The following is a 27,516-nucleotide window of genomic DNA, read 5'->3' as shown; positions in this document are numbered from 1 at the left end:
AATAAATAATTGATAATTCTGATGAAACTGTAAATATGAAACATAACGTATTGAATCTTTATAACTCTTTGTACGACATAGTTTTAAAATATTGTAAAAATAGCTATACACTAGTCTTGCTTATTATAATAATAAAACTAATAATGCAGTTATTACATTTCTTAAATAAATCACTATTTTCGGTTTCTTTGATATAAGATAGATTTTATTTTTTTCATTTTAATTCACAATACTTTCAACTTTTTTAATCAAAATCTTATTATTGTTTTCTGATAAATAAAAAGTTTTACATACCTAGGTACAAAAGTTATTACTATGATTATAGTATGATCAAAGTATAATTAAGGATCTAATATATAAAGAATCAATAAAACAAGAAATTTTTATAACATATTATACAATACTTTGTGAGTAAATAATTTATTGTTTCTGAAACTAAGTTCAATCAAATTCTTAATAAAAAAGAAATCTATGGGTTAGTAGCAAATATGAATTGATATATATTTAGTTATCTTGTTTAAAGAGTGACATTTGAATAGAATAGTAAAAAGTATTTCGTATATCTATTCATGTCATAATAGCATCTCATCCCCATGATATTATTATTTCAATATAATAAATAAAATTAGTAATTCAATTTAAACTTATTTTATATATTAGAATTCTATTATATCAAAGATTAACATTAATCCGAGTAAAGACAATTTATTTTATTTTGAATATGATAATATATTTCAATTCTTTAAACATATATAGAGATGAACACAATAAATGTTTAGAAACAAATAAAGAATCTATTTTTCTTATTTATTATATAGGTTGTATATAATGTCTTTAATTAATATTTAATATATTCTTAAATGTTACGTATATGATAGCTATATCTATTTTAGGGAACTTAACAGAGATATCAATAATATAATATAAAATAATCTTGGTAGATACTTTTTTTTTACATTTGTAAAGAGTTGAGAAAAAGCTTACATTTTTTACTTTTACAACTATTTCCAAAGTTATGTTACGTTGGTAATACTCAGTATTTAAATAGATGGTGATAAACATTATTATTATGAATATTAAAACACTAGATTTAATACACAGAACACAATTTAAAACTCAATGCATTATTATTACAACAAACATTACAAACCTAGGTACCTAGGTATATACTATGTTATTATCTTTAATCTAATTCAATATTAAGTTGTAGTAACTAATACATCAAATAAAAGAAATCTTTTAAAAAGAACAATTTCTCTTTAACTTTCTTAATCTAATTATTCAACCTTTATTGATTTCCAAGATTCCTTCTGCATGTAGTCGTGAAAATCATTATAAAAATGTTTGAATAATCATTTCTAACTGATATATTCCGAAATAAAATTCAAAATTGAAAGCTAATCAATAGGTAATAATAAAATACCAATGCTCTATGTATTCAAATCTTATAATACCTAGGTACCTAGGTATCTAAATATTTTCGAAAAGAATTTGAATTCTTTTTGTTAATTTTTAATTGTAAATGTTTTGAATAGTATGAAGTTTACAGCTTTACAGTTTTAGAATTGATGATTATTTATTTGATGAATGAAATGTCCCGAAAAGGCCTAGGCACTTGCGTATTGAAATATACCTAGGTAGGTTAAACTTTATAATTGCAGTAGTAAATAATATTAATTTTATTAATATAAAATACATAAGGTGTATACACATAATTCATGATAATAATAGAACAATATCGCATCAATACCACATTAATTTCAAAGTTATAATAATGATGATAAATTGTAAAATACATCGGTAACTCATAATTATTGCATGGCTTAAATTAATTTTTAACTTTTGAAATACAATGATAGTGTCTAAATATTCGTCGAATAACGAAATCATACCAAAAATAATCATTTTGCCATATTTGTACTTATAAATAATAAATGTTTAAAATCAATTGAAATTGACTGAAAGAGCTCGATATTATATTAAAAAAATCCATTATTTATAACACTCAATTAAGAGGAAAAAAGTTCCTTAATTCCTATTAATTTTATTAATAAACTTCAAGATTTTCAAAAATTTAAATTCATATCAACTTTATATACCTAGGTATTGATTTTAATTTCATAATTACAAAATTTATCAGAAACATTTAATATCTAGGTATAGAAAGACAAGTATTGAATTAGAATCAAAGTATTGATTTCCCTATTCCATAGTATAGTTAGAGGTAATTCTACTCAGGAATTCCTTAGTTTCATAATTTAATTTCATAATTTGATTAATCTTTTATAAGAGTACTGAGTTTTGAAAGAGATATATTAAAGTAACAATTTATAATCATTTATGAAGGTTGTCGAGCTTTTTCGAAGAATCAACTTTGTGTGAATTTTGTGGAGGTTATAGTATATATCAATCAAAAAGATTTTTAAATTTCAAAGCAACATATTGAAGAGTTAAATCAAGGAATAAAACTAAGGAATAAATTAGGGAATGAAATTAAGGGATAAAATAAAATGAGGGGATAGTGTTTATAAACTTCTGAGTAAAATCCAGCTGATGAATATCGTGTCATAGTATTATAAGAACTAATTATTGACTGAGTTTCTAAATTAATTTGGTATTAATAACACTTTTATTTCGAACACTTCATTTTTAATGATATAGTGATATCATTGATCCGTATATTTATTGTTACTGGGTAAAAGTCAAAACCTTGGAATGTGATTCGCATAACTGAGTCATGATAATGTCCAAAGTTGAGAGAATAATTCGAAATCAAACATTATTCAAAGAAAAAGTCTTTTAAATTTTATCAAGAATATTAGTCTAAAAATGTTGCACGTTGATATTTTTGTAGTCCTGAATAAGAATAGGAAATATCAAATATCCAATTTACCAAAATCAAAAAATCGTGAAAAAGTCACAATTCGAAAGATTAGTATTCAATTTTCTAAAACGAAAAAATAGGAGGAAATAATTAGTTACCTAGGTATTGGATTTACAGTAACCATGCACTTCTATTTGGTCGGTCTCAATAGCGCATCAAAATAAGTCGTTTTGTTATTTTTTGAAAAACAGCTTAATATTCTTTCGAATGATTTTACAATTTTGAATGTCAATAGTTCGATACTTTATTTATTCATAATATTCGATAAAAGATTTTCTTTCTTTTTAAACAATTAAAAAATATAAGGCATATCTTTAAAATTTCATTATTAAAAAGTTGATAAAAATTGCCTTATTTTGGCTATAATTTCTAATATTCAAAAATTGTAAAACGTTAAATGAATACTCTACCTATAGTATGTAGAATCTCCAAAAAGAAAATAAATAACTTTATGAAATAAAATATGAGAATCAATAAATTGTTATATATATCTTTATCATAGATGAATTGTTTTCTGTAACACTAAATATATTCAAATGATGAGTTTTGATGCCCTGATACTGTAGTAATGGTATCAAAACTTAGTTTGTATGTAAATTAGATTTTAGTAAGATTAGATCCTAAAGAGAATAGAATATAATCAATTTTGCTAAGATTATCAATACAAATCTTGAAATGATAGAACGTACTTTATAATAAGATAAGTGTTGTAATATCATTTCAAAAACATTGACTTATTTAATGTATTCATCAAATCAAAATTGAATACCACAAAAATAAAAGAAACGAAAAAAAATAGGAGTTAGAATAATGTAAGTACCTAGGTAGGTAAGCTTGAAATCAAATATCGTACTTTCTTTCCACCCCTTTTTGTGGTCACCATTTTACACCAAACATCACTTTTCAGCCTATTAATGTCTTCACATAAACACAATATAGTTTAATAAGATTCTATGCATACATAATTTACATTTTTTTAGTCTCGACTGAAAGAAATTAGACTTTGACGGTTTCTCTGGATCGAAATCTTAAGCCTCAAAATATCGGGTCTAAAATTTATACATAAATCACAATAAAATTTAGAATTTCATTTAAAGCTTTATTAAAACCGCAGCAATAGTTGTTGGAACAATAATCTATTCATTTATTTAGTGATTTCAAACTTGAATCTATATAATAGTTTAAAAGAAATTGAAAGTAATTAACAATCATAAATACAAATCTTTTGCAAGGATTATTAATCTCTGCAATTTCAAAAGTACTCTTCTACATAGGTACTTTTTACATTGAGAAGTTCAATAATCTTTTGAATCTATTTTTTTAAAATGTAATACAATACCTAACATAATAAGAACTTCTATTTTATTTTGAATAATTTGTTGATATTTGTTCAAGAATCATTAGAAATTCAATGAAATTTTAAGTTTGTACTTATGTAATTTATGTACAAATTTAAAAATCTATATTTGGAGATTTTAAATCTCAATTAAGAGAAATTTTAAAAATCTGAAGATTTCTATATAGCTTCAAAATAACCTGAACTACATATATACATTATAAATAAGAACATAAAAATTGTCAATTCCTGTGATTTTTGGCATAAAAGAGTGGTCTAAAAGAGGGGTGGCCAGAAAGTATGATAGTTCAGTTAGGTAATATCAAGGTGGTTTTGAATATTCTATAAGATTAATGAGTAAAAAAGTTTATTTCATATTATCAAATATCGTAAAGATAACTCTCTTAAATTAAATACCAATAAAGGGTTAAAACATATAATCATATGAACATTGTTGAAATAAAAACACCTTTTTAATGTATGATTTTTATTAGATTCTAGTATCAGTCAAAACTACTTAGGTATAAGAATAATATTATATTTTCAATGAATTGAATTCATTCTCATTTACTCATAAATAGTCATTTTAAGAAGAAATTCTTAGATAACCTTCATTATTTTTAGAAGCAAAGTAGGATTTCTCCTTGTTTCTCAAACTTTCAATACAAGCTAATCTATTCATCGTAATTTAAGTGACTTCCATTAATTGATCGCTCAAAAATATAATGATCTTTCTAAAATATATGATTATTTTGAAAAGAATGTTTAGTTATTATTGAGAAGATGATTTTTTTAATCTTTTTGATCTCGCTTTGACATTAACTCTATCTATGATTACAATAGTATTTGATTTAAAAATTGAGAGTGGCAGCCTTCCAAATGAATTTGATGTTTACCTGCAATGCATTTATTCAAAAGTCATTTTTTAAAAGTACTAACTATTATGTCATTTTTGATTGAAATCATACTTTTGAATTAATATTCTACAATTTGATTAATGTGATTTATCATCGAACAGACCATATCATCGAGCAAACCGCTTTCATTTCAATTTACATTTTCAATTCTATATTATTCAATAGGTAACAATTAAATCAATTGATTAAAGTTAGGTGTAAAAATTTTAATAATTCAAAATCTATTATATTATCTTGATAAACTTTTATATTAAACTTTTTTTATTTTTATTATAATATCAATCAGAAATACTTCTTTATTAGAATTTTTTTTGATATTTATTTTATTAAATTTGAATACCTAGGTATTAATCTTTTATTGAAACAATATATTAAAAGATTTTGTTTAATTAATATTTTTTCTTGATATAAATGAGTTTTTTTGTATATTGATATTTACTTAATATAATGAAAATAAGTAATTCGAGATTTTAATAAAGTTGATTGAAAAATAACTTTGATTAGATTATAAAAGGATTGAAAGATTTATTGATTTTGATTAAAAAAAGGGCGAGTAAATATACAAATATAAATACCTATCTAATATCGAGAATATACTTTTAAAATTAAATAAAATCATACCTATTTTTCGAAACTCTAATTTCATATTTAAAAAATAATAATGGTTTTCTATATATAACTTTAAGAACTATAAATAATTCAATTCTTGAAATATAATTGATATATATTTTGATAAATCTATTAATTTGATTCTCATTTAAAAATTTCAGATTATTAAAATAATCAGTATCAAATAATTGAATTTAATAATGTAAATATAATAATAAATGTAAATATATGATATTATTTTTTTATAATATATTTAAAAAAACTAATAATTTAAAGCTTTTATATTTATTTAATATTAATATTTGATGTTTATTTTTTTTGGATTTATAATATATTTATTAAGATATTTCAATTATTTTAAATTCATTTTATTATTGATTTATTTATTAGATATAGATTTAATAATTGATTTTATAAAAAGATTGATTTAATATATTAATTGAAAAAATAAATCTATTTTTAAATTATCAAAAATAAAGAAATAGTTTCATTATTTTTATTTTTATATATTATTATTATAATTTATTTTCAATTATTTAATTACATTATATTATTTTTATTAATTCGTTTAATATTAATTGTTATTATTTTAAAATATACTGTATTTATTATAAAATTCATTTCAATGAGATTATAAAAATCATTATTCAAAATACTATATTTCACTGATATATTTACAATTAATTGAAATTACTTTTCAATAAACTTAAAATCTTTACAAAAAACTCTTTGAAAATCATAAATACAATTAAAACATATCTTTAATTCAATTCAATACTTTACAAATCAATACATTCAAAACTTCCTAATATATTTCATATCTTTCAATTCAAAAATATAATTCGTTATATCTTCCATCTCCTTATATTTAAATAAAAACCCATTTAAATTCATATCAAAAATATATTCCATAACAAATTTTTCTTTTAATTCTATAAATTTATATTAGTTCATTCAAATTTCAAAATAAAAAATTGAATTATTTATTTTATAAATGAAAATTATATAAAAAGTATTATATAATTAACAAATCGTTCGAAAACTTAATTTTTTGTTGTTTTTGATAACTTTAATAATTAAAAACAAGTATATTTTCTTATTTATAAATTATTTAATGAATAATTGATAAATTGTATATTGAAGTTCAAGATATAATTTAAAATACAAGTAGTCTATTTGATGATATAGTCCGCTCGACAATAAATTACGTTATATTAAAATATAAGTTTATTAATTCTTTTTCAATTTATTTCTATATTTTAAAATTTCTTGCGGAATAATAGTATACAGAAATATAGTTTGGGTACACACTATGAGACCTTTGTACAAACAGATATTCTTTGAAAGGAAAAATAGAATCGAATTGTTATCTTTTAATCTTTATATTTTCCTAAAGCATTCGTTTAGTTTATAATATAATTGAAATCTAAAAGTTTTAACATTTATTTTATTATTGTCATAAGTTTATTATTTCGATATATTGTTCAACTATAAGATTTTTCTTTTTTATTGTTAAAAATAGTATTGAATTATTAATACTTTCAAATTTAGTTTTAATATGTTTTAGAATCTGTATTTTATTTGTATTACATGATTTTTATATATTAAAATTCTTAAAAGATTTTAATTATTATCTTATTTGAGTTCGAACTTTGAAGCTATCTACAGATCTTTCGAAATTTGAAAAGAGTAATTTCTATATTTGTTCAAACAAATAAGATTTTACTATAAATGGAATTTTTTTTTTGCATCTATATCTAAATGTGTATTAAAATTCAAATCATATTGTTCGCTTTTTTTTTAGACCCAGATGAGTATACTAAAACTGTTATTATTAGACAGACTTCGTAAAGTGTATACAGAAAGAGTATACATAGGTATGGATTAAAAAGTGTTGTTCTGTCTAACTTTCTTCAAAGAGAGAACGCTATTCTATACCAGAAGTAGTATCGTCTTATTTTTATGTTACGCATAAGATAGAGTGATATCTAATATCAGCGTGATTTATAGTCAAATAAGATTGACATATTCCATTAGTTAAGAAATCTAAAATTATTCTTTTTATTTACCTAATATAAAAGCTATTCAATTTTTTTTTGGAACTAAAACTTGACTCAAGCTTTAAATAGATTAAAAGATTTTTTTAAAACTCATAGATTCTTCATTATAAAGATATTGAGAAATATCAAGTTTTTCACCTTCAATTTATTTGAAGATCTTTAAAGTTATATTTGAATTCAAATACAAATCTTTTAGGTATTCAACTCATCGAGATATCTCTTTTTCTTCTTTTCTAATTTGAATCTTGTTATTAAATTCAAAACCATCAAAATACTTAAAAGTATATTTATTATTTACCTTTAAAGTGTTTTACTATTTTTAAAAGAATTTATAATACAAAATATTCCTAATTATTAATCATTAGATTAAATATTTACTTCTTCTATTTTAATATTCTACGGGTTTGATACATACTTAGGTAAGTCATTTCCATTTTCTTTACTTAATTGGGTTTCAATCATAAAAAGCCTATTAATATCAATATGTTAGTGATGTTGAAGCTTTAGATAATAACTTTTATTTTTGTTTATAAAAGATGAAATAAAATACTACCTAGCTACCTAGATAATTTTACTTGGGTACATAAATTGCTACACAAATAAGCGAATTTCAAAATATCAATTCATTTCTTAAATTCAAAGAACTCAAAATCTAGTTCGTATTTTAAATGTATATTTGTATAATAACTATTAAGAAATATGGAAATTCAGGAATTACTAATGTATTATCGATTTTAACAATACCTAGGTACCTAATGACCATAGTTGTTTCATAAGAAAAGATAGAATTGAAATTGTAGAAGGGATTGAAAAGAAGGAAACGATGATCTAAACTAATTTTTCTATACAGTTAATTTTACAATTGAATATAGTAAAATTTATATTAAACGCAAGTTGAAACTCCAATTTCTGTTTTATAATTGATCTTTCAATATGAAAGAAGAAGTCAATAAAATTCGTAGCTTTTTTTATTAACATTAAGGCACTGAAAACTTTGGATTCTTTTTATAACTCTATTAGAATTCGATAAAGCTGTATGGTTTGTTGCTTTCACTAAATCTTTTTGTTTCTTATTTTTAATAGATTGTTAATAACGTTTTTCGAATACCTAGGTAGATGACTTTTCAGATTCTAAACTAAGAATATAATCTTTGATTCATTGCTTCTTTTGATTGATAATTTTTGATTCAAAATTTAATTCACTTTTATTGAGCTTAAATGCAGTTCAAGTTCTAGAAAAATATATTAGCTTTATAGATTTTTGAGTCCTTTATTTATTTAATCGAAGATTTCGAATGAAACTAAAGTGTGAATTTTGACCTTTTGATTGGGTATTATATGGACATATAAAAACTGATTCTTCGAAATAGTTATGAAATATCTTCTCAAACAGGTATTGATGAGATAAATATTTTATCAATAAAGATTAATAGTGTACTCGAACGTTTCCATTTTACTTTCATTCTAAAAAATTGTAGCTTCATTTTTTAGATTTTAAATTGATCTCTTTCATTTTCCTTTTTTCTAACTAAACAAAAAGACTTTATATTCTTAATTAGTATTTCACAGATTGTTTCATTTCAATTTGTTAATCATGTTGAATGTTCACTTCTTTTTTGAAGTAAAACAAAAGGTGTAGATACATATATCATATAATAATTATATGTTTAATTCTATTATTATCATTACAGTCATCAACGTCAGAAGAATTAAATATATAAACCCTTATGTAATCTTTTGATTTTTGAGTATCAATCTCTAAGATTTACAAGCTTTAAATTTGATAATTGAAATGAATAATTCAGAATCTTGAAGCTATTATCTACCTAACCAATATGTCTACATCTTGCACAACTCTGTATCTTGTATACTTTTATTTATTAGATTGAAAATTAATAATCAATTCAGGAAACAATATAATACTTTTAACACTAAAATATAGAAATTTTAAGAATATTCAGAAATGACTTTATATTTTTTTTAGAAGATTTGAAATACAAATCCAAATATTAATCAATACATAATAACGTTGTTTTTAGCATACTAAAAAATTATACAAATTATAATACAATCTATTTATAGAATCAAAATTAGCCTTTTATAACTTCTAATATTAACTTTGTCGAAAAAAGACTGGAAAACTAAAATGATTCTAAGATTGAAGATATTCATAAGATTTTAAATTGTTAATAATCTTTTAAATATTGAAAAGTCTTTTAATGATTTTTTTAAGAATAAAATGTTTCTAATCTCTTGAGAGAATTGATAACATTAAATATTTACAAATTCCAGAAAAATAAAATGTGTTTAAAAAGATTATTTAAAAAGAATACACTAAATAAAAGTTAAAATAATTTTTTTTTAATAAATCCAAGATCAAAAACGTAAAGTTACTTTCAATCTAAACTCTTATATTGATACAAATATGTAATTACACTACAATGACAATAAGACAAGTGAATAAAAAGAGACCATGTAATATATATATATATATATATTAGAATATCAACTATTAGATCGAAGATAAGAATGTGAATTGCTTTTCGTTAAGTGAAATAAAGAAAATTTATAAATACTAACCACAATACAATCACATAACCAGTATATGCTCAATCAATACACATAATTTTGGGAGTTTTTCTTTAAAACTCGAATTTTTCGTACAATTTTACCTTATTAGGTAGCAAGTTATTAGTATCTTATAAGAGCAATTTTCAATCGAAATCTAATTTATATTAATTGAATCTCCTATATACCTTTGTATCATATTAATTCCATTTTTAATAGCTTTTTAATAATAACATTTTGCTACAGTTCCTGTATTTATATAAATGATTCCAATATATAGTCTCATTTCAAAACTTTATTAGGTATCACACATGCTTTATTTGATTTTTTTGATAATGAAAAGAAACAAAGAAGACAAATTTTGTTTACTTAGATATTTATATGAACAATATCTCAAAACTACGAACAATCCAAAATATGATATTTGTATTACTAAACTTAGTTTGAATTTATTTTTATACTACCTAGGTACTTAGATTCTAGCATTACTACATAATCTACGGCTTCAGATTAAACCCTTTAATGTTTGAAATTAAGACTTGAAATGTATATTTATGGTTGAAGGTTAAAATCCGAATTTAAAAATTGAAGTCTAGACATTATAAGTTTTACAAAATTAGTATTCAAACTTTTTTAAAGAAGCTATTACATGAATTTTCTAAAAAGTGCTTTTAGATTTTTGAAGAATAAAATTGATTATAGAACTAGCTAAAATCCATAATTTTGACCCAGAATCTACATCACAAAGCTAAAATCTAACATAGAATCTTACCAGTTGAAATCAAACATTGAATGATATTAAAATCAACATATATCAGTATTGGTAGCATAGAAATAAGCAAGTTTGGTTTTAACAGTACGAAATTGATTTACCATTACAGTAATTCTACCTCGTTATTGAATTTTGGTTTCCAAATTTTGAAATAAGATCATTTAAATATACTTAGATACCTAAGTATGTTCTATTTTGAAATAAAACTATTCATAATTTGTGATTCATGGTATTATATATGTTCACGCTTAAAGTAATACCAATAAAAAAATTATCTATTTCTTAAATCTATCACATTTTTTTTGGAAATAAAAAGTCACCTATATTCAATTTACATTTCGAACTCAGAAAATTTATGTCAAATATTAAAATCATTTTCAATTTGGTGATGATGAACAGAAATAATACCTAGGTATATAATATATATTTATTCTTTTTGTTTATGTTTAACTAATAATGTATATCGAATGTACTATTCCTGTCTATATTAATCCAACAATCTTTTACTACAAGTGAAATATTGTTATAATGTGTACAAATTACAATGTATATTGAAAAAGATCTAATTTATTATTAGGTTCAGGGTATTTAAATAATTCTGCCATTGTAAGTTTATAATCAACAGTTTTCCATTTGTTTATTAATTTGTTTATTGAGTTTTGAAAAGCTTTAACATTAAATAACTAACATATTTTTGGTTGGTTCGAAGATTTTAGATTTAAACATAGATTTCAATTTAAAAGTTTAACATCTCTAAATGGATTTAATGGAAAGGATATATTTAGATTTAGATTCAGATTTGGGTTTAGAATCTAATTCAGATTCTGAAAAGTCATAAAGCTTGTTTTTCAAAATTTTAAAAACTATGATTATTTGTTATAGTGTAATAGCCACAATTAGACTGACGTTGCACTTATATTTTGCTGAGATTTATAATTTTAAATCTCTTTTATTTTGATTTATGAAGGATTCGAAACATTATTTATAAAAATGTTTTCAATTACATCAATTAGATAAATGTGAAAATTATATCATTAGAATAATCAAAAATGCATTTTGTAAAAGGGTTTTCAGATATATCAAATATTGAGTTCATTGAAGAAAGTATCATATGTGGTATTATATAAGAAAAGAAGAGGGTGTTATAAGGGCGATAACTATATAGGATATAAGCATTTTAAATTTGTATGTGATTATGTTATTGAACTTGTAGTAGATACCTAGGTATAAAAGTATGAAGAAAGATGAGTTTTGTAAAATAAAAAAACTGATTGTGAATTCAAATTGAAATTTGAATGGTATTCAATATTGAAATCAAAATATTGGTTTCTCAATATGCTTTGATAATTATATTGTATTTCTATTTTTCAATAAATAAATAAAATTTAAAGAATTTTAATATCTTTATTTTTATTATCTCAATAGTTTTATTAATTATTGAATACTAAAATTCCCAAATTTCAGAAACATTCTTCAATTCATTATTATTTGAGAATATAATAATACTTTATTTTATTAGGAAATCAATAGAAATGTTGTTCATATTTATTTTCAAGTAGTTGATTATAATTGTTATATCCTACCCAGATAATGAACTATAATAAAAATGTTTTTTATATAAACTAACTTTGAATTTCAAATAAGAGTAAACAGCAAACTAGATATCTATGATAAAAAAGTAATTCCCTTACTAATCAGAAAAATAATCCATTATTATAAATATTTTCATGACTTTATAAATATTGTTAACATTTAGAAAAATCAAGTTTTTTGAAAATTTATTCTACAAGAAAAGAATTAACATAAATTAAACACTCTTTCATATATATACAATAAGTTTTACTAGAAATAAGAGTTTCAAGAATTATGATTATACCTATTGTAATATTAATTCGTGATGAATATAAACACTGTTATAATTATGTATACAATAAAATTGCACTTAAGATTTTTCTTAAAATTATAAAACTAGCCGTCGGGGAAGAAGAATTCTTCAGACTGTGGATTCATAGAAGGTTTTTTCTTATTTTTGAGATACATAAAATTTTAATCTTATTTCTTTAATCTTTATAGGGGCCAGCCCCCAAACCCCCGATCCTCGTCATACTCGAGATTTAATTATAAATAATAATGATCTGCTTATATAAGAAATTATAGTTTTCCTCTAATAATATAAATAATCATCTGCTTATATGATTTACCGGTTTATTAATCAAGGAAGGATATTGAGGTTTTGATCTAATAGTTTATTAGCTAGATTTATAATGAGATATTTATATTGATATATAACTTTACAATTAGAACTCAAAAAGTGATAAAAATAATATATTTGAAAAATATATAGCAAGTTTTAATAGAAGACATCTTTAGTAATTAATTATATATCTTTAAAAGATAATATATTAAATTGAAATTATTCTATGATGATTTAATCTTTTTATTAATTAAAATAATTCTATTCTAATATTAATATATTATTTATAGTCAATCAAAAGGTGTTTCATGAATCTACAAATATGAAAATGATCTGTTATGGAAATATAATATATGAAGTAAATTTCCATTGAGTACTATATATATATTATCTTCAACAATTATAATAAATATGATTTATTAATAATTAGTGAATTCGTAGAAGCAAACCAAGTAATATACTAATAATAAATATCTTTTTCTATTTCAATAGACTATAAGCCCAAATGATGTAATAGTAAAGTATATGATTTAAGATTGTAACATATAAACAGACTTACATCTACAATTTGCGATTAAGTAGAAATTAGAAAGAATTCACACGGCGATATATAATCGAAACTAATATCAATTAGCTCTATATAAGATATATAGAAGCTAACTCTATAAAGAATACTATAAAGCATACTACTTAAGAGAGCGTATTAAAATCATATATATAATATTAAACAATATACTAATAAGAAATATATTTTTCTACTCTAATGGATTTGTAGAAGCAAACGAAGTGGAAATGTATTTATGTATTATATAATCATATATCTATATAGTAAGTCATTTTCATATTTGTAGATTTATAAAACCCCTTTTGATTGGTTATAAGTAATATGCCGATGTTAGAGCAGGGTTGTTTTAGTTGATAAGGAGGCTAAATTATTATAGAATAATTTCAATTTAGTATATAATCTTTTAAAGATATATAAATTAATTATTAAAGATATATTCTATTAGATTTTGCTATACACTTTTCAAATATATTATTTTTATTATTTTCTAAGCTCTAATTGTAAAGTTATATATCAATATAGATATCTCACTATAAATCTAATCAATTATCAGGTCGAAATCTCAACATCCTTGATTAGTAAGCCGTCAGGTTATGTAAGCGAGAATAAGAGAGAGAATGAGAGAAGAGAATAAGAGAAGAGAATAAGAGAAGAGAATTAGGAAGAGAATTATAAGATTTTGAGGTTTTGAGGTTTTGAAGTTTTAAAGTTTAATTACATTTCTAATATCTTTATATAAGCTAGAAGTAAGAGATTAGTAAAGTTTATAAACTATTATTATTATTATTATTTATAATTAAGTCTCGAGCGTAGCGAGAATTGAGGGTTTGAGGGCTCGCCCCCATAAAGATTAGAGAATTAAAATTAAAATTTTATATATCTCAAAAATAAGAAAAAAAGAAAAAAAAACTTCTATGAATTCACAGTCTCAAAAATTCTTTTTCCCCGACGGCTAGTATCCCTGTGGTAGCAAAGTTAATACTTTCGACGAAAAGAAATTCAATATAAATCCCCATACAAATTTTTTATATATATATTACATTTATAATATATTCAATTCATTAATAACGATATAATCAATTCATTAATGATAAATGAAATCAATATAGAATGAGATTCGTTTAGTATTAACTTTTGATAAAAAAAAAGAAAATAGTAACCCTGAAAAACCTTAGAGATTTTAGGATTGATGAATATTAAAGTTCTAGAAAAGGTAGATGGAAGGGGAGCGAACATAAGAGTTAAAAGGAGAAAGGAAACGAATATAAAAATTAAAAGAAGGAGAAGAGCTAGGAGAAGAGAGGGAGGCATTAGCTGAAAGCTTAAAGGGGATTATTCATTTCATTTTCAATTTATTCTTCAATTAGAAGCTTTATTATTATATTATATTATATAGAATATATTATTTATATATATTATTTATTTAGTTCTAATTTATATATTTATATTCAATTTAATTATTAATCGAATTCAATATGAATAAAGTATTAATTATTTTAAGCTAGAATTTAAGAATTTCATTAAATCTCTTTGAAGTAAAAATTTCTAATTATTTATGAAAGAAAAAGCTCCCTAATAAATACTTTAAAAACGCTTTTTTCAATACATTATAAAAATATTGAATACTTTCTGGGGCTGATAAAGCGGCCACTTCGTCAATCGCGGATTCTGCCACCACAGGGGTAACAGTAATAGAATTTATAATGAGATTATCATTAATAATACATTTGAAGCTAAAGTTATTATTATAGTTCTTAAATGAATAAATTATCTTTAGCTTTTCTAATATTAAATAGATTTTATTTTTCTTATCTTATTATATAATATTTTTAAATAAAGCGAAACCTTTTTCTAAATAAAGGTTATGAATATAATTGAAATATAATTAAGACTTTTATATAAAAAGTTTAGTTAAACATAATATATAGGGATTAAAAAAGGATCAATTTCTTTAATATATTATATGTTACTTCATAATTAATATTATAGAGTTTTTGAGATAGATCTTAATTAATTTATTGATAAAAAAGAAATTTACAAGTTTAAGTAAGAATAGAGATTGTTTTTATTTAATTGTTTTATTCAGAGAATACTATTTAAATAAAATGTTAAAGGCTTTTTATATATTTATTATTATTATAATGACAGTTCAATCCTGTAATGTTGCTGTCTTAGTATTATAAGTAAAACTAGTAATTAGATTTATAGCTATTATATATAATAGGGCTTTACTATATTAAAACCTAAGAATAATCTAAATGAAAACTGTTTATTTTATTTCCTATATAATAATATATTTTAATCCTTTGGGTATACAAAAAATAAATACAATAAATCTTTGAAATTAAAGAAAGAATTTGTTTTTCTCATTTGTTTTAAGAAATATAATTATTTTTATTTGTTTTTAGATTTATAAGAGAAAGAAAATAGAAAGACGTTTGTTATACAAATTATGTATAATATATTTGATCAGCTTTTAGTATATTTTAAAAAGTTATATGATAATTCTATTCATTTTTTAAAAATATATTAAAAGTATTAATAATAATTCTTTGTACCTCTTTTAATAATACAACATGAAATCACTCTAATATTATTATATTCTATTAATATATTAATGAATTATTAACTAAATTATTTTTTTACAAAAAAAGTGATTTAGAATCATAAAACTAACAAAACCAAAATTCAATATAATTAATAAAATCACTTGAATCGGGTATTAATAAATAAGAGTTTATATTTTTCGTATATATATAGTACTACAGACCTTGTGGATAGTAAGATTGTTAAGGAGGTAAACCTCTAATAATTCAATCTTATTGAATTCTACGAATGTAAATGCTAGTTTTCTTCGCATTCGTTTGGTCTTACAGCGGTTATCGAATTAAAGTCATTTACCTACGTTTGCGTATTTACATATATTATCATATCATCGAAGAAAATACTCACACCTCAGAGCAACCGCACCACATGATCGACCAATCAATCACCGTATTGATACTTAAACAGAGCCCATTAGAAAAGACTTAGTCCGAAGGCCCTACAGTCCATGGAATTCACCGGTACAGCTATTATTTTTGTTCCTCGCTGTGGCATTAAACTTATCAGATTGAAAGGACTTATTACCATTCAATACCACCGCCAACGCTCAAATATTAAGTAATGATTCGCATTTCCACTCAAGTAACTTATTGGTCTCATTAAACGAGGACCTTGAAGATAATCCCGGCCTACAGTTGTTATGCTAATGGTAAATCGGAATCACCTGCATCTGAGGGGCATTGAAATTCGCAGATGAAGGATCTCATTTACCCACGCATCGGTGCGATCCTACAGTGATCTAAAGCGTGCATATGAAGGATTGTTTGAGAAGATAGGGGTCGAATAGTTCTAATGTTTGATTTGCAGTGATTAGTAAAGTACAATTTGTGATATTGAAGGATTGTGGCACAGTATAAAGTGAACGCTCGTGATCACCAATCCGCGGTCAATATCTCGACACAAGCTTCCAATCACTCATGCACAGCGAATGCTTGAAGGCGGAGCGTGCTCTTGGGCGTTCTTGGTACATTAAGTGAATTATTGTTATTTCCCATTCAAAATTGCAATACAACAAGCCTTGCTGGTAAGCGAGGTATCTTGCATATATATAGCTTACCTCTTTGTTCTCCTAGACCTAATATATTCTTCACATGTTCCTTCTTACTTTCAACTTGAATGTCTTTTGCAAAGTATAATTCTCATCGAAAAGAAACAATGGCATCCTTCTCCAAGTTACAAAATGACATGCCTGATGAAACATCCATAGAAGTAAGTTACTGCCCGCACCCTTCATCTCTCATTCCGCTCTAAATTTCAGTCGAAAAACCTCCCTTTGCCAGCATGATTGATTAACCTTGGTCTTGAGTTCCAAGTTACCATCTCAATCTTTCTCATCAAAACTCACATAGCATAAGCTAACTGTATGCTAGGAGAATATCAATGGCCTAGCTATTGATAAGTTGGCTGTGCCTGATTCAGAACTAGCCTCTGCTGTTTGGGAGAGCACATCCAAGTGGCTTCCTCGACGAAATGATGATTGCGACTTTTGGTGGCAGTCAACCGGTCCTCAACTTGGTGCCCTACTTTTTCATGCTGGATACAGTGTCGCTCAGCAGTACGAGGGCTTGCTATTCCACTATCATGTTCTGTAAGTTCAATCTTTCGTTCGGATGTTTGTTCTCACTACTCACCTCTGATCCCCAATGTTAATTGAAAATGATTGTGTTACATCCCATGTACTCTCTAATCCTCCCCAAACAGCACCAATGCCTCCCTTCACCCATTTGTCTTCAAACCCTAGTTCTTGATAGGTGAATCTAACTCCTTGGCCCTGCAGTGTACCGCGCCTTGGTCCTCGCCCAACATCGTCTTCCCTCGCTGGCGGGTCACCATATAAATGGAAGTCCTTCATGCAAGACGACTTTAAGCCAATCGAATACAGTTGGAAATGGGACACTGGAAAATTGTTGTCGAACGGAAACATGTCGAAGCCTGATCTCAGACTGGTTATTGAGGCAATTGGTCCGCTCACCGGAACAACACAGGATCCTCTCAACCAGGTCGCCACCGGAGAAATTCTTCGCGAGCTAGACTCCGTAAACCCCAAAGTAGACTTGACTTGGTTTCATCAAGTGTCTCGTGCTATATTTGGAGACGTAGATGTCACTGGAGCTAAGGATCATATCCAAGCAGCAGATCTGGCCGATGTGGGCAGTTCGTCAATGTTTCTTGCCTTTCAATTTCTCAAAGGCGACCCCAAGAGCGATTCTCCCATCAAGGCTTACTTCATGCCACCAGGATGGGCAAAGTCGAGAGGAACTGACAATCGAGCCCACGAAAAAATCATAGCAGCCATTCGAAGCCTCGGACATAAAGATAAGCATGAATGGACCACGCTAGATCAATTGTTGTCGTTTTTCAATGATAACGAGAATGGAAGACAATTGTCTACTCCTTTCATAGTCTCAACCGATTGCATGATATCTTCAGAATGTCGATTGAAGATATATGTTCGTACACCTAGAGCTAGCTTCGATTCTGTTGTAGATATTCTTAGCATGGGGGGGAAACGAGCAGGATTCGAGAAGAACTTTCAGGAACTCAAGGATCTTTGGCGCTTAACCTTTGACCTTCCAATTGGATTTTCAACATCGGAGGATCTACCCCTACGAGAGCATGGCACCAGTGGCATGTGCTACCATTTCGAAATTCACCAAGCAAACGCGCTTCCAGACGTCAAGCTATACATACCAACCAAGCACTATGGACAGTCAGACATGAAAGTTGCTAAAGGACTCACCAAATACCTTGAGCTTTATGGGCGAGGAACTTATGCGGCCGACTACATGAAAGCATTAAAGCAATTGGCACCTCTCCATCAGCTTGAGACCTCTTCTGGTGTCCAATCGTACATATCTTGTGCATTGGAGAAGGAAAGTTTAAGCCTCACGACCTACTTTAATCCTTGCATCCCTTTGGAGATTAGAGATCTTTTGTTAGTAAATTGATAATTGGTGGGGTGGAGGGTTGATCGATATTGACAGGATTTCATGACGACCGGATTCTTGATATAAGGACATGCGACATGTGATTGGTGATCGCATGCGCTAGATTATTACTTACTTTACCTGGAGTAGAGAAATTAGATAGATCCTTCAAATTAGAGAATCCTCTAAAGAGCTTACGTTTATCTATTCCAGATTACTGATCGATGTCTGCTTCTTCTCCAACTGCTATGTGTTCGTGATTGTATCATACCGTGATCGACTCCTTCGCCGCACGTTGTATACCAAATAGTGAGCACAATTTCTGAAGTACTAATTCAGGTAACATGATATTTTGTTTACTATATAGGAAGAAAAGTTAAATCACAAAGGGTATTAGAAGGTGCTCATGCTCTGTACTCGATTTTAGAAACAAAAACCAGATATCTTTTGAAGAACGAGGCTAATAAAGTAGGCAGGTACGATTGATCACATGTACTTGTTCGAGGTGGATGGGGTATCAATGGTGCTGTTGTGTTCGCCTGTCAAGACCCATAGGGTGGTAGTGATAAATATCGTTGTTCCGCAACACCTGTTGGTCATTTCCATGTACCGCTAGATCGACCATCGTGGCGGCCAGCTCAGTAATTCCAACCGACAATGAGCTACCAAAAACGCACTGGAGTATAGTCGCATTTTTAGGTAGCACCGCTCCTGGCTTGACAAGATAAACCTTGAATGCACTCTGAATGCTACCCTCTGAAGTTTCCAAGACCCTTGCCTCTGCTGCACCTCTGATTCGCCGTCCATTGGCAAAGTACCACAGGGACCGTTCTTTCTGACCTTCTTCTGAAGGTGGTTCGGTGAAGGCCCCGCCGAGCTGAACATATCGAAATTGCGACGACCCAAGAGGCCGTGCCTTTATGCAATCGATAAACGTGAGGGGAAATTCAATATCGACTCTCTTGTCGCCATTATATGTGCCCAAACACCAGATTGCGGCATCAGCAGTTTTCAATTCGTTGGCAGTAGATTCGTCATACGAGGTGAAATCGTTGAGAATGATTACTTTGACTTTGGGATTTTCGGCCAAGGCTTCGGAATTCCGACGAGTGAGAAGAACAACAGAAGTTATGGACGGATGATTCAGACATTGGGAAAGAACTTCACCCCCAATGTACCCTGTACTGCCCGATAGAACAACCTTCATTTTGAAGATTGGAGTTTATAGACGATAATAGCGCGGGATGGTCTATTAATACCACGTGATGTAATTTACCAAAAGAACTCGTTATACTAGCTTTGGTTGGAGTTTGGTAAAATGAATGATAAAGAGGAAGTTGATCAATTCGACTTGAAGATGTGATAATCAAGGGAATATATATATTCAAGATTCGATTGCCAAGATTCAATCCTTAGTGATACTCGGTGGAGAATGGCGGTCGAAAGGTATAGCCGAGAAATGAGACGAAACCTACGTTGCTTGGATGCCTATGTATTCTTATCTCCCACTTTTGATGTAATCAAGACCTGTTTGAATTTTCTAGGTTTCTCTTTCTCTAGTTTTCATGATCCAACATGAAATCTCCGTGACTGAGAGAAAGATACTTTTTCATTTATGTCACGTGAGAGAACCGAAGCATTTTCCTGAAATTTTACCTTGTAAATGGCGTAGAGTAAGCAGCAATGCTCACCTTCTCGCTTGAATTGACCAACCGAGAGGCTGATTCAGTGAGTAAATTAAAATTAGTACTAAATCTACCGGCTTCAAAATATAGAAAGGCTGCGCACATGGGGATTGTAAATGTCGAATCATGTCCCATGATTTCAGGTGCTTCTACATTTCATGGTCAATTATTTCCTGTGTGATATACATATATTCATGGAATCTGTGCCTAGAATGTAGCCAGATCAACTGGCTTTCGATATGTTATGATTGCTTCTAATTTTCGCTATATATCAAAGATTCAGATTTCTATCCTAGTGTGCTCTGTTCACCTATTAACTGCTTACTAGGCAGGCGAAAGTTAAGATCGTGCATCTGCCTTGTCTCAGAAGACTAAACGTAATTATTCTAATTGCGTTCTTTCCAGAAATGTTTACTTCGAAAGTGTGTGAACGAAGTGATGACTTCAATTCAATTACCACTGTAATACAGCTAATGTAGTAAAGCCCTAAGCGAATGCGAAAGAGACTAGCTCTTTTAGTAAGTCTATATAAGACTTACTACTTTCAATACGTAGCTAGCTCTTTATATAGAATACAATTAGACATACAGGACCTACGCAATTCGTGGGTGCTACGTCTTCCGTATCCTTCTCGCACCAACAGAAAGGAAGGATGTTATAAACTCGATGACTTTTTGTTCCAGAGTTGTAAAGTCATCACTTGACTGTGTCATAACCTTAGAAATAGCAGGGTTAATACTTGTGAATATTGTATCTATAAATTACATTTGTTGTAAAAACGTATCAAGAGTGACAGTCGAATTTATTCCCCCTTTGAACTGAACAGTGCAACTTTAACCCCGTTGCGGCTCTCCGTGGTCATTCTTACCATCTCGACATACTCCAAAACAGTATCTCTATTCTCAATACTAGCAAAACTTCTTGTCATTCTGACGAGCAGATATACAGATTGCGTAAGTACCTGTTGTTGGGCAGGACAGATGCGAGGACCACCCAGAAAGGGAGTGAACTCCCAAACCATTCTTTTATCGTTCAATCGCTGTGGCTTGAATTCATCAACGTCATTTCCCCCTGTGCGTATTGAAATGCCAGTAGCTGTCTCCATCATAGGTGATAATAAGAAGTAAATGAATCTCTGACTGATTAGAAAAAGATGACACACGCAGTGAATAAATTAAGGACCAAGCAATACTCACAAATGTCTTTATCGTGATTCGGACCCCATATATTTAAAGCAACCACATCTCCCTGCTCTACAAGTATAAGGGACTGGCCGTCCGGGCCACCGCCTACTGGAAGAATCGTGTTTCTGAGCGCTAGAAGTTGAGAACGACCTGCAGGACCTTGAAGACGAAGTGTTTTCTTGAAGAACATTTCTAAAAGAATGTAGTGATTTTAAAGACTCAAAAGTGAGAGGTTGGCTACCGAACCCAATACTTTCAGCTCGAAGTTGGGCCCATATCTCGGGATTTCTTGCAAGATGGAACAAACAATTCGCTATGAGTACAAAAGTTGTGTCTCGTCCAGGCATGAATACATTCATAATCTGATAGCAGAGTTGAAGAGGATCCTTGATTTGCTGGACCAATTCATTTAGGAGAATATGTCGACGTACTGCATTTCCACTACTGGTAACTTTTTCCTCGGCAGGCTCCTTGTCAAGCACTCGTTTGACATGTGCATCAACATACGAGTAAACCCTCCCAGTACCCCTCTTCCAGCTTCTGTCGAAGGAGTAGATAAATTGAAGCTTTCCAGCTGACCGCCTTTTCCCAACGCCTGCAAGGGCGCCATTGAAGGCTTTCAGTAATCCTTTCGAATTATTTGGGTCATCGGGAAGTTGTGCATCAATGGATTGCCCAAAGAGAAACTCAGTTGAGAGATCAAGAAAATGAACCGTGGCATGTTAATACTCTATTGGTCAACTCAAAGGTTGTCCTTACCAAATTATGTAGTGGCTCTTGGAGATCGATTGCGCTCCCATCACTTGGGATAAGATCAAGAAATCTATCGACGTGGAAACTGAGGGTGTCCATATCGGAGACTTCAGCTCTCGAAAAGATATGTTTTACAATGTCCCTGGAATGTTTCCACTAGTTAATTCAATTAGCGTCTGTTCGCAATGAACATGTTAAGTACAGGCGAACGTACCGCTTTACTATCTAGAGAGAGGACTCCGTCACCTAGAAATTCCTTGAAGAAGTTTTGCGCTGGCTTTCCATAATCCCCAGAAGAAAGAGCGCAAACTTGCTGTATGCTGCGAACTTCTATGGTATTGATAACTCTGGTGCCAAAGAAATTTTCCTCGAAGGCTTTTCCGATCTTGTTGAAGTGTTCCATGAACAAGGTCATTTGGCGACCTTCACCAACAGCCTTCACTCTCTTCTTCATCAAGTCGGTGCCCCATATTAAATCCTGATGAGGGTATTTCTGAACCTTTTTACAGCCATACTGCTTAGCAGCTACCCTAAAAGCACGACAAGAATTCCATCTTCGACGAAAATATACAATAAGACTGATACAAACAGTATACAGTAGAGCGCTCGTTATGGGGTGGATGATCATGAGATTTAAGAAGGAATCGAATGTGAACGCAGATATGCTTAAGAGAAGCAAGGAGGGGAAACTACCGTTCAGAACGAAGAAATGGAGGATGATATAAAGCAAAATATATACTATTCCAGCAGCTTGACCTGATGTAGCACACTGCATGATCTGGATAGGCCACCAACCCGGATTTAGAACGTGTGTAAGGTTAGCTTTTGTTGATATTCGTGCCTAGGCCAGTTTTCACTTGGACAATCGATAATATCATCTAAATTCGCTGCGAACAAGTCAAATCGTCATAGAGACCTAGACGGCTACAAAATTCAGATGTAGTTGAGGAGGATGAGAGTGATTCATGACCAGCCGACGCAATTGTGGTGCTTAAGTTGGAAATGCATAATATTCGAGAATAATGTAGAAATAGATGTACATTTTGACGTGCCGAAGTTGCTAGGAAATTCCAACAGAGGTCCAACAACAATTATGAATACGTGCCCCACAGATAACATATTGTGTGTGTAAGTGTTGGTTTCCGTGCAAAACCTTACAATTAGCATTAAATGTTTTAGGTGACTGAGTTGTTTTGTGCATGCCGTGCAAATGCGATGTATAGATATGAAAACGGTGGGAGAGGAATTCGGCTGGAGTACGCATTTCTAAATCAACAAAAACCCAGAGAACATCACTATCTGTTTGTATTGATAATCTTGAATAACGGACCATGTTCCATTGCTGTATGAAATGATCTTGTTAATAGTCTTGAGATGCAGAAAAAGAAGTGTGGCACTGGGCGGTGTTGACCAAGCATAAACTGCCAGATTATTCATGTAAGTCTTACTCTTCAGTGTCTTGCATATTTGAATATTTCGATGTAAACTAATTCAACACAACAGAGGCAGCAGGTGTGTAAGTCAGTCGGGTTGAGCAAGCAGGAATACGTTAATGATACTTAAAATACGAAAGCTGGCAGAAGAGATCTCTGTTTGGCGTAGACCTGTAATATAGGAACTATCCATTTACCTTCCTTTAGATGTAATACGGGACGAGGTCCGAATGGGTCATCATCCACGACGAAGTTCATTCATGCTACACTATGAGCGGGACGAGAAGTGAGAAGGGGTGTGGATGGGGATGGAACCACTCAGAAAGTTGGGATGAGAGTATGATGTAAGAAAACAACTAGAACTGTCTATGAATTGTATTTGACGCTAGAAAGGTGCAAGCAAACCGACCCTATTTATGCTTTGAGGGAGGCAACTATACCGGCACTTAATCTCATGACCTCTCATTGAACGAATAGAATGAAATAAGCCCATGTTTAAGTAGGAAATAATGAAGGGAATATACCACATATAAAGCAGAACGTAGTGCACTTTTTCCTGCTCAGAGGGGATATTATATTTTCCTAATTCCTAGTAGTACACAGAAGACCCATTTCCGCTTTTTGGTTTCATTCCATTCCATTTTGATCCCAATTGTCATAATCATCTCAAGCCAAGCAAAAACTTTCCACCACCTTCTTTGCCACCCTCACCACCGCCGGGTAAGTAAGTGACATTAGGATTGCTTGCCAAGGTCTGTGCAATCTCCCTGCTAGCCTCAATTCTTCTAATCATAATCAGACCATCTCCTGCCTTCGCAACAGCCTTGCTAATAGTATCTGCACTCTCTGCTTCACCCTCTGCACGGATGACGTTGGCCTGTCTTTCTTGCTCTGCCTTCTCAACAATGAATCTCGCCCTTTCGGCATCTTGTTGAGCAATCTGCTTTTGTTCGACAGCGCGAGTGAATTCTTTACCAAATGTCATATGGGTGATTGAGACATCTTCGAGCGCAATATTGAATTCTTGGGCACGCTTGAGGAGATCTGATCGAATGCGGTTGCTGACGGCTTCACGCTGGGTAATAAGTTCAGCAGCATCAAACTGAGCGACGATGGATTTAAGGACTTCGTTTCCGATAGAGGGCAGAACTCTCTCATCATAATCTTGTCCCAGGTTCTACTGCGGGTTAGTATACCAGCGACTTAACACGGAAAGAGGCGACAAACCTGGTAGATCTTGGGCAGCTGTTGGACCTCAGGTCTATGTAGAACTCTCAGTGTCAAGCTGACCATTTGCAAATCCTTACTTCCAGTGGTCGTTGAAATGTTTCTGGGTTTCGTGCGTACATCGTAGATGATGCTTCTTTGTAACCAAGGAATCAAAAAATGTGTACCCTCATTGACGACTGTCTCCTTGACTCCGGATAAACGATCGAAAATAACTGCTCGAGAGCCACCCTTCACATCATATATAGAGGACTGAACAGCCGCAGTTGCAATTCCCAAAGGAACGATGAACTTGTAGAGGTTATTTAGAGACTGTGCCATCTTGAAAGTGATCTATGGGTGGTGGAAATGGAGATGTGCGGGAGATACTTTTCGAAGGCGGGATATCTAGAAGCTCAGTGCGGAGGGGAGGCTCACTGCAGCTTGACATTTTTGGAGGAATCTCGCGCTAGTGATGATTGGTGAACATGGCAGGGGTGTCGGATGAATGCTTGGCGATTATAATCCGATTGCCCGACTTCTATTCGGATTAATAGAACTTCTGCTTTTACGAATAATACCTGACAATTGAAACTGTTGACACTTCGCACATCATTCAAAATGAGACCTACTTCAATCCTTAGATCTGGTGGTGACGGAGAGGTTGGAAAGTACGGAAAGTGAGTATTTCCCACAAGATTCCTCTTGCGAAGGAGGAAGAATCTTCACGGGTCTTCACGGGTGGCCAGACAATTATATGAGTGTGGGAAGGCTATGGTTTACAAGATGTTTGGCATGCTAATGTGTGTGTTACTCTACAGATACCTTGGTGGCTGGGGTAACTTGGGTGAGTTTGAAGAGCATTTCCTACCAGTACTCGGCATTCTGAAATCCCCGCAAAAATCACTCGACGCACACGAACCTCGCGAGATGCTAGATGGAGGATTTAATGAGTAGAAGAGGATGGGGAGGGGATTGTGCAAGCGCCGACAATACGAGATTAATCAGGCGGTATCGAGCAACGAGGAGGAACAGTGGACTGATGTGGGATATACAGGCTCCCAACCCCAGAAGGGTGTCGCATCATATGCACTCAGTGCCAACCGACAACGTCCTCTCGCCGGCGCCTTGAACGCAGCTATCTTCAACACCTGGAGACGATTCCGTGGCCAAGTCCTTTATGTTGCACCACCATTCATTATCGCATACACTGCCATGGAATGGGCTATTGAGAGGTTTGTCTTATTGTCTGCGATCTCGCCAAAGTGCATTGCGTTCTAACTAGCTTTGGTAGAAACGAATACTTGAACTCCAAGCCGGGAAGATTGGAGTTTGGTGGCGAGGAATAGAGCTTGGAAAGTACATGACCAGCATGCTAAGCGGTATTTGGTGTTGAACCTTTCCTGATCCTCCAAACCGAAGAAGTTTGGTGGCTATGCGAGATTCGAGGAAGAAATTGGGGTGTAAAGTATTAGACTGGGATTTTGCAATGCATCATGGTTTCTAAAAGAGTGTTTCTACGCAAGTTATTAGGGTGTGACTTTTGCTATTTGTGAAAGCATTATGATATGGTGATTTGGACATGAATGAGGCCGATAATACAGGAAGACATGATATTACTCAAAACCCACACATCCGTGAAGTCTTTCATGCTGGCCAAACCTTTGATACTATTATAACATCTTTTAAGCAATTCCATTTCACCAGACGTGCCCAAGTTACAGCTTTTTGCGAGTTTTTGAGAGTTTTTATAGCAGCTCCCGATCTAGTTTAGTGCGAATTGACCCGCCGAACATTTTGTAAAAAAGTTCTGAACCCT

General features: G+C 29.9%; 5 protein-coding genes across 6 annotated transcripts; 2 read left to right on the top strand and 3 right to left on the bottom strand.

The window, feature by feature from the left end:
* The first annotated feature begins 17,493 nt into the window (after nucleotides 1-17,493).
* Nucleotides 17,494-19,624, top strand: Bcdmats2. 2 transcript variants are annotated; one of them, XM_024697275.1, is made up of 3 exons: nucleotides 17,494-17,718; nucleotides 17,880-18,097; nucleotides 18,287-19,624. In XM_024697275.1, exons 1-3 carry the CDS (start codon nucleotides 17,626-17,628, stop codon nucleotides 19,455-19,457), a joined length of 1,482 nt encoding a protein of 493 aa, XP_024553090.1. In that variant the 5' UTR covers nucleotides 17,494-17,625; the 3' UTR covers nucleotides 19,458-19,624. The 2 variants fall into 2 exon arrangements, with proteins under 2 accessions (XP_024553090.1, XP_024553089.1); XM_024697274.1 differs by having other exon boundaries at nucleotides 17,494-18,097.
* A 144-nt stretch (nucleotides 19,625-19,768) lies between these two features.
* BCIN_14g04890 (hypothetical protein) lies at nucleotides 19,769-20,890 on the bottom strand. Its single transcript, XM_024697273.1, has one exon. The coding sequence runs from the start codon at nucleotides 20,641-20,643 to the stop codon at nucleotides 19,954-19,956; it is 690 nt and encodes a 229-aa protein (XP_024553088.1). The 5' UTR covers nucleotides 20,644-20,890; the 3' UTR covers nucleotides 19,769-19,953.
* A 964-nt stretch (nucleotides 20,891-21,854) lies between these two features.
* Nucleotides 21,855-24,049, bottom strand: BCIN_14g04880 (hypothetical protein). The gene is made up of 5 exons (XM_024697272.1): nucleotides 23,273-24,049; nucleotides 23,065-23,214; nucleotides 22,342-23,012; nucleotides 22,223-22,254; nucleotides 21,855-22,192 (listed from the first exon to the last, which is right to left on the bottom strand). Exons 1-5 carry the CDS (start codon nucleotides 23,831-23,833, stop codon nucleotides 21,924-21,926), a joined length of 1,683 nt encoding a protein of 560 aa, XP_024553087.1. The 5' UTR covers nucleotides 23,834-24,049; the 3' UTR covers nucleotides 21,855-21,923.
* A 785-nt stretch (nucleotides 24,050-24,834) lies between these two features.
* Bcphb1 lies at nucleotides 24,835-26,120 on the bottom strand. The gene is made up of 2 exons (XM_001545530.2): nucleotides 25,719-26,120; nucleotides 24,835-25,668 (listed from the first exon to the last, which is right to left on the bottom strand). Exons 1-2 carry the CDS (start codon nucleotides 26,037-26,039, stop codon nucleotides 25,153-25,155), a joined length of 837 nt encoding a protein of 278 aa, XP_001545580.1. The 5' UTR covers nucleotides 26,040-26,120; the 3' UTR covers nucleotides 24,835-25,152.
* A 124-nt stretch (nucleotides 26,121-26,244) lies between these two features.
* Nucleotides 26,245-27,413, top strand: Bcqcr8. The gene is made up of 4 exons (XM_001545529.2): nucleotides 26,245-26,377; nucleotides 26,519-26,544; nucleotides 26,755-26,932; nucleotides 26,992-27,413. The coding sequence occupies exons 1-4, from the start codon at nucleotides 26,319-26,321 to the stop codon at nucleotides 27,044-27,046; spliced, it is 318 nt and encodes a 105-aa protein (XP_001545579.1). The 5' UTR covers nucleotides 26,245-26,318; the 3' UTR covers nucleotides 27,047-27,413.
* Nucleotides 27,414-27,516: the final 103 nt, after the last annotated feature.

The sequence above is a fragment of the Botrytis cinerea genome, chromosome 14 (genome assembly GCF_000143535.2).
Source record: "Botrytis cinerea B05.10 chromosome 14, complete sequence".
NCBI lineage: Eukaryota > Fungi > Ascomycota > Leotiomycetes > Helotiales > Sclerotiniaceae > Botrytis > Botrytis cinerea.
This window is presented reverse-complemented; position numbering and strand designations above follow the sequence as displayed.